Source organism: Netta rufina (assembly GCF_964035555.1).
Source record: "Netta rufina genome assembly, chromosome: 27".
Taxonomy (NCBI): domain Eukaryota; kingdom Metazoa; phylum Chordata; class Aves; order Anseriformes; family Anatidae; genus Netta; species Netta rufina.
In genome coordinates, this window is record NC_140151.1 from 3,665,370 (window position 1) to 3,678,421 (window position 13,052).

The 13,052-nt window shown below is 41.4% G+C and overlaps 1 protein-coding gene across 1 annotated transcript in view; it reads right to left on the minus strand.

The window, feature by feature from the left end:
• Window positions 1-1,734: 1,734 nt before the first annotated feature.
• Window positions 1,735-13,052, minus strand: part of DOCK5 (dedicator of cytokinesis 5) — a gene marked incomplete at both ends in the record, with an annotated part of 78,616 nt that continues 67,298 nt past the window's right edge. The window contains 8 exons of the mRNA XM_084302411.1: window positions 1,735-1,836; window positions 3,725-3,840; window positions 5,049-5,187; window positions 8,029-8,206; window positions 9,039-9,205; window positions 9,317-9,454; window positions 10,277-10,360; window positions 12,435-12,611. Coding sequence (XP_084158537.1) covers window positions 1,735-1,836; window positions 3,725-3,840; window positions 5,049-5,187; window positions 8,029-8,206; window positions 9,039-9,205; window positions 9,317-9,454; window positions 10,277-10,360; window positions 12,435-12,611 — 1,101 coding nt within the window. The remainder of the gene's footprint in view (window positions 1,837-3,724; window positions 3,841-5,048; window positions 5,188-8,028; window positions 8,207-9,038; window positions 9,206-9,316; window positions 9,455-10,276; window positions 10,361-12,434; window positions 12,612-13,052) is intronic.

Here is a 13,052-nt window from a genome sequence, read left to right on the forward strand (position 1 = left end):
TTCCCCACCCCAGGGGAGCTGCCGATCTAATGCTGCCCGAGCTCAGAGACCAGCAGCCCTACAAGGTGCAAAAGGCAACTGCCAACACTAATACTATGGAGTATTTTTGTCTTGTTGTGTGTTTTTTTTGTTTGATTTTTTTTTTTTTTAAACAGCAATCTTCTGGTGGCAGCTCAGGCACAGAGGAATGATGAATGAGTCTAAGGCCCATCTGGTTCATAAATAACAATGGTATTTGTGTTCTATGTTTGGTCACTACGTAACTGTGAGGATAGGGTATTCTAACTGTGCAACAGCCTTTTTCTGCATGGATTGCATGAATTTAAAAACATTAAAACCCAAGATCATGTCATTTTTTTCTCTAGAATAAATAAAACAGAAAGACTGATGCTAACATTCGGAGACAGCAGGGAATAAATAACTAAAAGAAAAAAAATAAACAGATTAACAAAATACTTATAAATAATATTATTATCCCATCCTCCAAGGAAAGAAAAGCTGCAGAGCTGGAATAATCCAAGCAACAGGAAACTTGGTGGGTAAGCGTCAAATCTTCCACATGCCTCCCAGATCTGAACGGCTCCTTAAAACCCAAGTGGCTTTTAGCAACTTAGATCAAGGGAGGCTACAAAACAAAGTGCAAGTACTGCCACAAACCAGGGGGGAGATGAGAATTATTTACGTGGAATTGGCCAGCCAAAGTAAAGGCTACATTAACTACCAAACTTTGTTTCTGAGGTGCATGTGACCAGTTTTACCCACTCCATCCTCTCCAGGTTGCTGCTCTCAATACAGTACTGGTTTGATGAAACTTCTATCCGCTCTAAGACATTCACAGGAGAAAAATAACTTTTTACACCCTATTAAAAAAGCACACAAAGATGAGATATTGTACCAAGTCCCAGACGCAAAACAAAGTAGTAACACAACAAAGGAAGGAATATTGACTGCTCTGTAGTGTCAAAACCAGAATCAACAGCAAAACTGTGACAAAGTACTGGTGAACCTAAACTCTCCACTGGGAGTGAGTGACTGCCACTACTTGAGCAGAGGTGGCGTAAGGCAGAATGTCTGCACTTCATCCTAAGTACCTATGATGACTAGCAGAAAAGAGGTTTCTTTATCTGCTAACAATGCTCAGGTCTCTGCCTGCAATCAAGAATCTTAGGAGACCACATATCATACGCCAGCACCTGACATCTCAGGAGCAGACATTTCACAGCTTAGGCATGGCTGTGATCGTCTCGCTTCATGCAAAGCAGGGCTCGGCAATGCTACAGGGCAAAAGGAGGTTTCTGTGCACTAGTACAGCCACAAAGCTGCACCGAACCCATGTGAAAATACTGTAGAACACATCTCATACTGGTGTGGCTTACCTTGGTTCAAGCACTGGTGCAAATCACTACAGTGACAGATTTACGCTAGGAATGAGCTGCTGAAATTGCATCAGTGACCGAGTTCAGGACAGACAAGACTAAGACAAACAGGAGTTCCAGTAGGCTGACTTCTTCCCACATGTGATTAGTGTCTCATGATTGGAAAGGTAAACCAGAGGTTAGGAATAGTTACAACTAAGTTCCTTTTGGTATTTCCCAGGGAGAACTCCAAGGGACGTGACTGGAATGGCAAGTGAGATCACTAGGTCTTTAGGGTCAGAAAGGCCCAGCATGTCGGTGAAAAGAAAGCAGCCATTTCACTCTAGGCACTTGCTGTGAGCCAAGCAAGTTAGAATCCTCACTGCAATCCTTGCTCTGAAGAGGCAACGCTGGATTTTCTGGTTTTTGGCGGAGGAGGGGGAGGTTTGGCTTCACGTCTGTTGGGTAGTGGTGGAGCAGCCTGAGAAGATAAAACAAAAACATTTTGCTTATCAAACAGAAGAAATCCAAAAGTTCCTACACCTCTTAATTCTTCTTTCAGGAAAAAATCTTTAAATTCTTCCTCTCAGTGCTCCATGCAATCAATGAGAGGGGCAAACAAGGACACAGGATTTAACAGAAACACGTATTTTTCAGTTGGTAGAATCATCTTTAGTTGCAGATATGCTTCAGTTGCTTCTGACCTGCAGCCTGACTGAGCCAGGGAGTCACTTGCCCAGTCCCAGATTCACCAGTAAAATGGAAAGAAACCCACTTCTCTCATGGTTTCAAAAGTTCAACTATTTTTATCTTGCTGGCTCAGTGAGTTGCACCACATAAAATGTTTCCAAATCAGAATGGTGCAACTGATTCCATAAAAGTGGCAGCAAAGCAGAAATTCTGCTAAAACAAGTCACAGCCTTCCCGCCCAACTCATGGGCTTGTACAGTGTTTGTTGTTCTTGCAGAAAACTGCACTGGTAGGTCCTTTCAAGTTGTCCCTTTGCTTGTTTTAAGGGGCATCCTATAAACTAATGAAAAGTGAAAGGCCAGGTGAACAAGAAGCTTATGTGGCTTACCTCATGCTTAGCTGAAACTGCCAAGATTTCCTGACTATTTTAACTAAAGGAGGACAGACTCAACTTTACAACGACAACAAAAGTAGCAAAACCCTTCAGAAAGTACTTTTACAACCTCTCTTTATGGGCCTTTGAATCCATTCCATTTGGCTATAAGCCAGGGTCAATGTTACAAGCCAGAGCATGTTAGTAATTAGTTTTCTTACAAGACCCAAGGGAAGGAGGCTTTTTTATTAATCCTCTTGAACCAGCGACTCCCACAGCATCTCTAAGGCTGGCATATTTCTTCCACCCACACCACCTACATCAGCCATACTGCCCCTGCTCAGAAGAACAGTTAATTCAGACCAAGTGAAGGCCCGAGTAGAAAACTTCCCATTTGTCCCATGTTTCAGGACTTCATGCCATTGTCATTTCGTTCTTACTGAAGTAAATAATCAACTGCTCTGTTGTCTTTCTGTGCTGTCAGAGTTAACACCTTCTGTGAAGTGTGATCATTCAGTATTTTTCATTAAATTCCAGCTCTTTTACTAAAGTACTCCATAAATCCCCTCTGTAAATTGTACTGGTGAAGACATTCTCATCACAGTTCCAGAAGGATGCTTTCTGACACTGTACAATGGTAAGCAACAACAGTGTCACATTAGAATCACCTACATTTTAGGGGCAGATGATTCTGACATAACCACCATGGTATTTGCATGTTAAGTAAGTATCCACAAATCATTTGAGATACTGTAGGGGAAGAGCAGCATTAGCAATACAGTATAAGAAGTGTCAATATGATGTTCCTAGAAGGCAATCAACTTCATGAAATTAAGAAAAAAAGACTACAGCCAAGATAGTGATGTAATACAGGCTAACTTTTAAGTGAGTAATGATACTTTGAAAAATTAGTTTCTTCTGAGCTAAGGATTCAAAAAGAGACAAACATTTCTGAAAACGTGTGAATTTCTTTTTTGGTTTCAGGTTACTGTACTATTTTACATGTTGACCATGTTATTGAACCTTTTCAATCACTGTGCATGTTTGTTTTCAATATAGTTCCCTGTGCCGCCCCCCCAGTTTGCCTAACCAAAGACAACACAACCTCCACTTGAAACAGGGACTGTACTTGTTAGCCCTCTCTCAAAACAAGAATCTTCTTATTCTTTTGTGGTTTCAGGGAGGGAACCAGTAAAATGATTAGACAAGTTTCAAGCAGCACCACCCTAGAAGCAGCTCGGAAAATTCCAGTGGTGTCCTGCTCGAATGCTGGCTTCCAGAAAAATGTCAGCTCTCATTTCCTTACCTCCACAGAATTCCTCGGGTTGCTATTCTCGTAGGGTTTGTTTTTAGGCGGAGGTGGAGGTGGGGTACTCTGCAAGCTAGCAGTTGACAAACCATCAGCTTGCAATGAGGGAAAACCTAGAAGCAAAACCAGTAAGAAAAGACATTAAAGCAGGCAGAAAAGGAGTGAGAAAAGGAATTGACCATATATGACTTTAAGGGAGAATCGTTTATTATCTTGCACTTTAGATCTGTTTTAGTAGCTAAGCCTGAACAGCTATGTCAAACCAGAGTCACAGTTTTATCTCCCTTAAGCTCAAGATGCCCAGAAGAGTTCTACCTCCAACAAATGAGTCTAAGCTTATGTGAAAAATGCATGCCTGAGAGAATAGAGAATTGAATCCATTATCACATCTGCAATGTTCACTGGGATTTCCTTTCAGCGAGGGCCTCAACCTGAGAATTCACTTTGATTTTAACTCTAGTTGATGGAGCAGATAAGTACCCAAACTTCAGAATAATTCCTGGGAAGCTGTCCTGCTACTAATGATAATTAAAACTGCTTGCTAAGTAAAAGAGTGAGGCTTCACATTCAGTAAGGCTGAGAAACGTAACAGCACTACTAGAAAGGAAGTCATCAATGGTGAGAATACAGGTGCATTTTTACCTTGGTCACATATTGTTTCAGAATTAATTACAGACACCACTGGATATGCATGGGAGGTAACTGCAAATTACTCGCTTCACTAATTCTTCAAGACAAATTCCTCCTCCTTCAGGTGTAACACTTAGTAGCTGAATTTCCAAACTGCAGAGCAGTAGCTCCTTCTAAAATTATTAACGAAATTATCATTTTCTGGGCAAGACTTGCCCAGAAAATTTAGCCAGAGGCCTCTTCAGAAACCAAACCTAACTACCATGCAGGCCTGATGCAGCTTCCACTAGTGAATTCACTAGAGGTATGCCTAGTATGTGCTAAAGCAAACAAATAAAAAACACAACCAAGCACCTACACTAGCTGCACATTGTGTTCACCTTGAGATTTAATATTCCTCTCCACAAGTCAATACAGGAGAAAACAAAGAAAGAAATTGAAAAACACAGATCACGTTCACTGAAATTCATTTGACTTATCAAGTGATATCTAAGTCACGTGTATAATCACAGTGCCTTTGATAACACTGCCAAATGCTGTTATCAGACAAAAATTCCTACAAACATTAATAGCCCAGAGTCACTTTCCGTGTACTTCAGAGCAGCACCCTTCCCCCTGCCTCCCCAGTGAGGTTACCTCAGCAGATTTATCCTAACTCCTACTACTCAGTTGCTGCCATTACAGAACTTACTGTGGGTTCTTGGCGTTTTGGGAGTGATGGGCGGTGGGCTGAGAGGCGACGACTGCTGGAGTGAAGAACTCTGAAGCAAAGTCAGTTTGTTGTCTCCTAACTGAAGACTCTTTGGCCTTTGTGCTTTTCCAGACAAGCTCTGGTTAAAACAAAGAGTAAACAAAACCTTTAGAAGTCAGCAAAGTTGTTGCATACATATCCCATAATCAGACTTGTCACAAAGGCATCATGCATGGCTCTTTAGAGCTTGTTAAGAGAGGAAGGTGCATTCAGGTGAAACGTAAGGGTGAAACCACAGCGCTGACTAAGCTATAGCAAAAGGCACACGCTGTGCTCCTGTGACACCTTCAGTTGTCCCTGGGACCTTACTAACGAGGTAGTAACAATAATAGACTGAGGTTATTAAAAAACAGTTTAACTAAGAAGGGAAGAGGTCAGGGAAAGGGGTGAGGCTGAAAAATTGCTGCATTTGACTAGCAGTTCTGTGAACAAACTTGAGAAAAAAGCCTTTCCAAAGAGACAGAATACCAACTTTTAGGTGCAAGGCAGAACTGCCAGTGTCATCCAGCTCCTTAGGGCCGTGAGACAAGCCCATTTCAGGCTCAGTGAACACACCCCTTACATCTGGGACTCTGGAGATGTTGCTCCAGTTACTTCCAGTGTCACTTGTCACCTGTGTATTCTGCATTCAAACCATTTGGCTTCCCTACTTTGAAGGCTCACCAGCATACATGGGCTTGGAAACTTAAAGCCCCTTTAAAGAACAGCTAGCACCCAACATCTTTGAGGAGCTCTAAAAATCCCAATCCCATAGCCTCAGGCAATCATCTGTCAAAACGGCTCTCATTTATTTCCTGAGACACCATGGGGGTAAATTGAAAGGCTTCATTGCCACCAGGAAGTCCTTGGGTGGTTAATCAAACATCACATTCAGCCTGGTGGTAACCGTCTGATTTGGGGACTGCAGTATTCAGTGTGCCTTCCTCCAGCAAACCTTCCTCCTGCCAGTGCTATTAAAGATGTCAGCAGTACAAGAGTCATCAAAAGCTTCACTCAGACATCAAAATTCCACCTCAATCCCAGTGCCTGGGGTTTCCCACTAGCACCACGTGCCTGAAGATACAAAGGCAGCCAAAAGGACGTTCCAGCCAAGCAGACAAAGGTGGAATTTAGTCCTTCTAAATATGGACCCAAGAGCCCAGGGCATTTTAAGGTCCCTTTAATATGCTTTACAGAGAAGGCTGTCATGCTTACAGATGTAATTAAACTCACCAAGCTCTTTTAGAGATCAATTCTCCACCACTGAGCAATTTAGTATTTCTCCCTGCACAGAAGGGACCACACAGTGGTGTGCAGTGAATATAAACCAAATAAAGCCCAAAGCTGCTGGACGTACAGCGAACCTTTGGTTCCCTCTGGCTTTCTAGCTCCCAAGCAGCTTATTCAAGAGCTGCATAAAATCACTCTGCTTCATTCTCGCGCTGCACTGTGCAGTTACAGAACAGAGCAGCTATAAAAAAACAGCTTTCTGTGTACTTTGCAATGTTCTTAAGCAGAAGTATAACCCTAAACTGCTCGTATACTTCAGTAAGCTGATCACACAAGCAACGTGCCCTCAGAGATCTGGGGGGAGAAGGGAGGGTGGGGGTTCTGTTTTGCATCTCTCGACTCTCTGCAAAGCAAAGCCTTGGACAGATGTGCCGTGCTGTCACAGGGAACTGGTCGATAAAAGCGGGCCTTCTCCCAGCTCTTTTCCCTCTAGCTTTCCTTAATGAAGTGATCAGCAGCTGACATCACAGTTTGTGGGTTAAATCCATTTAATTCAACTGAATTCAAATTCAATGCATTTCCAAAGGCAGAGGGCCAGGCCTCCTGAATCACTAATATTTACAACCCCAGATTTTCCTCCTGGGTGGAAAGGCTGTCAGTACCAAATGTCAGGATTCTAGAGCCACAGCTCCCCTTTTATAGAAGTATTCTGTGGACTCCAAATGCTGGCAGCATCACTCAGATTTGATGAGAATTCCTGAATCTATAGCAACATAACCTATTCCTGCCAGATTCAACCGAGATCTGGGGAGGGAAAGGAAACTAAAAGAGCTGATCTTTTTTCATTATTTACACAACGTGTTAGGTCAAATTAGTACCACTGAGCCACCAGCTTAAATACTAAGGTACCTAATTATCGCATATTCTCTGACAGCGTAACACAGCATAAATCTCAATATCCCCAACACTGCAAGCTCACACAACTCTACTTTTGGGCTCAAGCTTTTCTGTTTGTATTAGGCAATTATTCTGAATCGCATTGTTAACTTGAATGCCCAACAGTCTCCAATATATTCATTTTTACAACACTCCCGTGGGGGTATATATTCTCTTTTTTTCCTCTTTTGCAAATAATGCTCAAGGAATAAACGCTCCTGCCCGTATGCAGGCAGTCTGGAGCAGAGTATAGATTTGGAAAATGAGTTTTTCAAAGTCCCAAGCTGGTGACCTAACTACCAGACCATTTTTTTTTCAACTCCCCAATCTATCAAACTGATCTTCACCTTGCAGCATATTTGATTTGTGCAGTGATGCTGACTGATAGCAGCTGAACATCTGGCTTGCCAGCTGGATTTTTGTGTGGGCTAGCAATATCTACTTGCTCCAACACAAACAGAACAATTCTACACAGTGCTAAGTGCATCACAGAGTCATCCACTCCTACAAGAAATGAGGGCACTGAGCACCTAGATGAAACATCAGTGCCTCATGCTTCCAGTCTGTACTTTAAGTCAAGCTGCAGTTTGATCTGTGACACAAGTTTTCCAAATAAAAAAGCACGAATTACTCAGATGACCAAGGCTTTTGGTATTTGAACCCCTCCCTCCCACAATTTAATGAAGTTCCCAATGACAAGCATGGCTGAAAGCAACGGAAACACTAAAATCTCCTGCTGGGATTTTATTATTGCATGTATGTGTGTGTGTGTTACCATTTTTAAAGTCAGTTCCATTTCTGGCTCCTTCTCCACAATAACCTGAGACTTGCTAATACTCCACTCCTTCCGCTTGAGTTTGCAAATCCTGTTATCGCCATCTTCTTTGATGGGCAGATCCTCAGCTCTCGAGGCTGTTGATATTCTTCTCTCCAAGAGAGGCTCCAGAATAGATCTGCAACCCACACCAGAAGAGAGAAAAACCACAAAATCTTAGTCCGTCAGACATTTCATGTGCTGTCAAAAAGCTGTGATCTCTTTGCAGAAGTTATCATGAAAACTGAATTAGGACCAGTGAACTTTCAATGAGATTTGTGCTCCTAAGTTACTTCACCAATTTTGAGTATTACATCTTTTATACAAGGTGAAGCGTGAACTACTTGCAGAGGAAGCCTGAATAAATCTGCATTTTATGCCAAACCCTGCCACTGAGTCTGCTGTGTGCCTCTGAGCACATCACCTTGACTCCCCTGCTTACCACAGATGCGAAGCAGATGTAAAGAGAAGTAACATAAGGAAGTGGTTCCATGTATTGCAGCTCCTTTTAATGACACACATGCAGCTGCAAACAGGTGAAATGAGTACCACGTGACTGTAACACCTCTGCAGACCACATCAAACTAAGTTACACTGTAGTATCTTACAATTCTGTTTTCTATGATTCGTGGGAAACAGAAATAGTGTATATCTGAAATACGCCGTGCCCCTACTCCTCTTCAGTGTCATATATAGAACTGGGACTCATGAGACAGACAGTCATAGATTCAGTTCCCAAAACTATCCCTACCTGTGCTTCAAACTCTGATTCACTCTGTAAAATTGGAGTAATATTAATCACCACTTAAAGCCATAAAGGTGTAGGTATTATAATTGTTCATAAAATGAATCTTTAAGAGTAACTAATTAGATTAGAAAAGTCTCATTTTTTTTGGAAAATAACATAAACCCATTCTAGCAAAGGCATATCCCCAACTCTTGTAAGTCATGTGCAAAGGCTGATTACTAACCCATCTGAACCTGGCCTGGAGGAAGTGCTGTCAGATGATGTGGAGGACGTGGAGACCACAGAAGATGCCACGGATGTGACAGAAAGGCGTCTCAGCGTGGAAGACATGATATAGGGCAACACGACAGAGCCTGACCTGCTCGGTTTCCTTTCGGTGAGGGAGGGAGGCTGCAAACAAACACACTTGTCACAAATCACTTAACACGAACTCATTCACAAGCTGGAAGAGGAGATTTGTGTTACTTCAAGGCCAAACACCAGACAACAAGATAAGCTTACCAAAGTTATCACACCATACTGCTTCTCCACCTTCTTCTTCAGCTCTTTGAAACAGGCTGTCAGTCTGTCGTGTAGAGGCTTCAGCTGTTCTGTCAGCTTCTCGCCATGGATCCTGATCCCCTCTGCCAACAATGGCATCTGAAAGGAGGAACAAAATAAAGTTATGAAGACAAACCAGATCATCTGCTCCAGGGACGAATTTTCTCTGCGTGTTATACATCTCAGATACAATCTAAGGACTGGCATCAGTGTGTTTTAAGTTTGCAGAGGAAAAAAAGTAATCATAACATACTCAGCTACTGACTCATAGCTTATGACACTGTAGTAACTTGACTGTCTATTTGAGCTGTGTGTGTGTATTACAAATAAATATGATCCACATCTGTACCTATGGTTCCTGCTTCCATACTCAGATTCCACATTCTGCTTTGAAAAACATGGGATGTTAAACGTTAAATATCGCAACTTAGCCTCCAGAGATGTTGAAGTTGTTGTGAAGTGGCTTTAATCACGCTCTGCTGTATAGAAATATGTAAAAACTGGCCTGCAGGGATGCAATCCGCAAATGTGAAATTTGCTCTTTTACGAAAACACAGCCAGTTTTCATTGCTATGCAGATCAAAATAGACAACTTTAATGGTCAGACTGACAAAACATTGGATCTGATGCTTTCATGAAAAGTTCACAGATATTTTGTTAAACTCTTGAGAGGAAAAAAATATACGTTGTTTTGGCAAATATTCCACAATAACATTTCAGAGCAACACCAGGACATGGTATTGTATGTGCAACATTCTAAACCACAGATTTAGAATATGGTATTTCTCCTCAAAATAAAATTCTACACATATTCAGATTGTTCTTCTAGTATTAATCTGCATTTTATCCCTCCAAAATAATGATGCTGGAAAAAAACCTGCAGTCACACGTAGTACATCCCCATCTTCCCCAGTGTGATACCTGTAGAGCAATCAATTGCTTAAGCAGCTCAATTTTATCTTGATCTTCAGGATGTTCTTGAAGATACTTCTCTGTGAAGAAGGCCTAAAAGTGAAGAGAGAAGATTATATAGCCACTATGCTGCTTTCACAGCTAGTTCTAAGGTGAAGATCTCTGTACTTTAAAAGCAATTGACTGCCGTTACTTCTCATAGCAAAACTGTCTTTAATATCTCCCTGACACAAAGCCGAAGGACAAAGAATTTTGATTATTCATCCAGAAAAAGGAAAAAGATGTCTTTTTTTCTATTTTTTAAAACTGTATTTTCAATGAAAACCTGGTACATGAATAAACAGTTACTTCATCAGAAGGGTTTTCTTCAATTCCAACTCCCTTCTCAAAGTACTGACTTGAATAATCAAGGCTATATTATTTGGTACCCAAACATGAGCAGAAAAATCAGTCTTGGAGCTCTCGCTTCAGGTTTCTCTCATTTTAGCATTCAATGACCTGCAGTACGCAATGACATGCAAATACTCTCAGCCTCTGGAAGGTGAACAGACCTTCTCTTGCCTGCAGTCTCCTTGAGATCTACCATTAAGTTCTTAAGTACAGCATTTTTACATGGGGCTTGATGTGAAGATTCAATAGAAATAAGACCTGTGTCAAGATTTCGACTCGTAGCATGGTTCAACAAAGCGCCTTTAGTCTACACTTCTTATGTGTTTACCTTTAAATCAACAGAATCTGGTACTGGTTTAAGAGTTGAACAAACACAGCCTTCCTGGACTGAAGTCTTAAAATTGTGCCAATTCACATTATGTTCTGCAGAACATTGCATTGAAATGTATCACAATTCCCAGTCAGAAGAATTTAATTTTTCTTTTCCTAGATAAAATCTCTAATAATTTTTCATTTTGTTTTAAAACGTGGTCTCTGATCTATTTCAGCCTCTGCATATATTCTAGCCCTGCATTCCATTAACTGGACTGTACGTACAAGTGTTTATAGGCCTAGTGGTATGATTCTGAAAAAGGCTGATGTCAAGAGGAGGTTAGCCTGTGAAAGGACTGCCGAGTATGTCCCAATGGATTTTTCTTTAAAGTGTTTAATTATTGCAAGAAGAAAGCCCATGTTAAAAATGCAGACTTTGGCTTTTGGCTACAATGAAACAATTAAAAAACTCAAGATTTTAGCCGCCCACAAAAGCCAAATGTTCTGTACTGATCTTTAGTTGAAATAGGAAAATATGAACCAGAAATGAGTATTTCCAGATGTGGTTGCAGATACATTGTGTTTCCTAGTTTTAACTGCTTTCCCACTTTCGTAATTCTAAACTTTATGTCAACCTTAATTCATGAAACGGGAGGATTTGGGGCCAAATTCACCCCTGGCGAAGTATGCAGCTCCTCTGGAATCAGAAGAGTTATACCCCAGATATATCAGACCCTCTCCTATTTAACTTTTTCACTTCACTTCATGTGACTGCAACACATCTGAGAAGAATTAAAGACGTTTTAACACCATCCATTCAGTTTATGGAAATCAGCAATATATTTTGTGCCGGGGAAACAATAATTAAGATACTGGGAATAAACAGCCTAAGTTAAACACCACAAAGAAAGAACACACACCGTGTCAACTGAATAAACCTGGATAGGAAACACTGAAACATTCTTTTTTCCCCCCCTCCCCTGAAATACATGTTCTTTTCTGCAACATTGCAAAGATAGAGTATTTGCTGGAAAGAAAAATCTTCATTTGCCTTACCATTCTATTTTAAAGCAACGGAGAAATGTTAGCTATTTTGCTTCTATTTCTGATACTTGCACTGTTCACTGGGCTAACTAAGCACCTCACAATGCCCCCATGAGGTAGGGCCATGCTATTATCACCACTGTAAATGAGGCCCAAAAGAGGTGCATGGATCACTCTTTAACTCCAGTAGGGCACAGCACTAAAACTTAACACTTAAACACTAAGAATGTGGAATTTTTCCACCATTCAACCCACTGGAAATATCTCACTTTTTCTCTTCTTCTTTAAGCTCTGAATGAAAGCTATATACTGCAATACACCTGACTAACAGCTGAGAACTGAACTTCCATCTCCCGTGTTTCAATCCAGATCTGCAACACTGTGGAGGTCAAACTGAGCTACAGCAAAATGTGAAGCCCACCTTTTCGTAGTTGGTATATCCTCCCATGACTGCTGGGTCCACGATCCCGTTCAGGAGCATAGAGAGAGGATGTACTGGAAGACTCCGATCCCAGACGTGCTGCTGGACAATGTTGCTGATTTTCTCGTTGGTTAGCTCCATCGTTTCTATGGCGTTCTCCAAGGGGCTGATCTCCTCCTGAGATAAAGAAGAGAAAAGAGGAAACCTTCATTCTCCTCCACTGAATACGAAGCAACTCCCTATATATGAATGGCAGCTTGACGGTTGACAGCAGAGGATTTCAGACCACCTGTGCTAATTATTTTGCCACAGAGAGGAATACAAGAATGACATCACACTTAATCCTGAAGGTAACAACAGTTTAACAATTAGCCACTGAGTAGAGTGTTAAGTAGCCACCTTCCCAAGCTTTACGCAGCCAACATAGAACTTGGCTGCCTGTGGTACAGCTGCCTGAAGAACAACAAAAGACAAGCACATCAAAGCAGACACACATTTGCTTTTATCTGAAGCAGAACTTATTGGTGTGCCGCATCCTACGGTGGAATAGCTAGTCCTAAACTTTACAAATCTCTTTATTCGACAAAAGATCAGAGAGGATGAAATGCAATTCACATG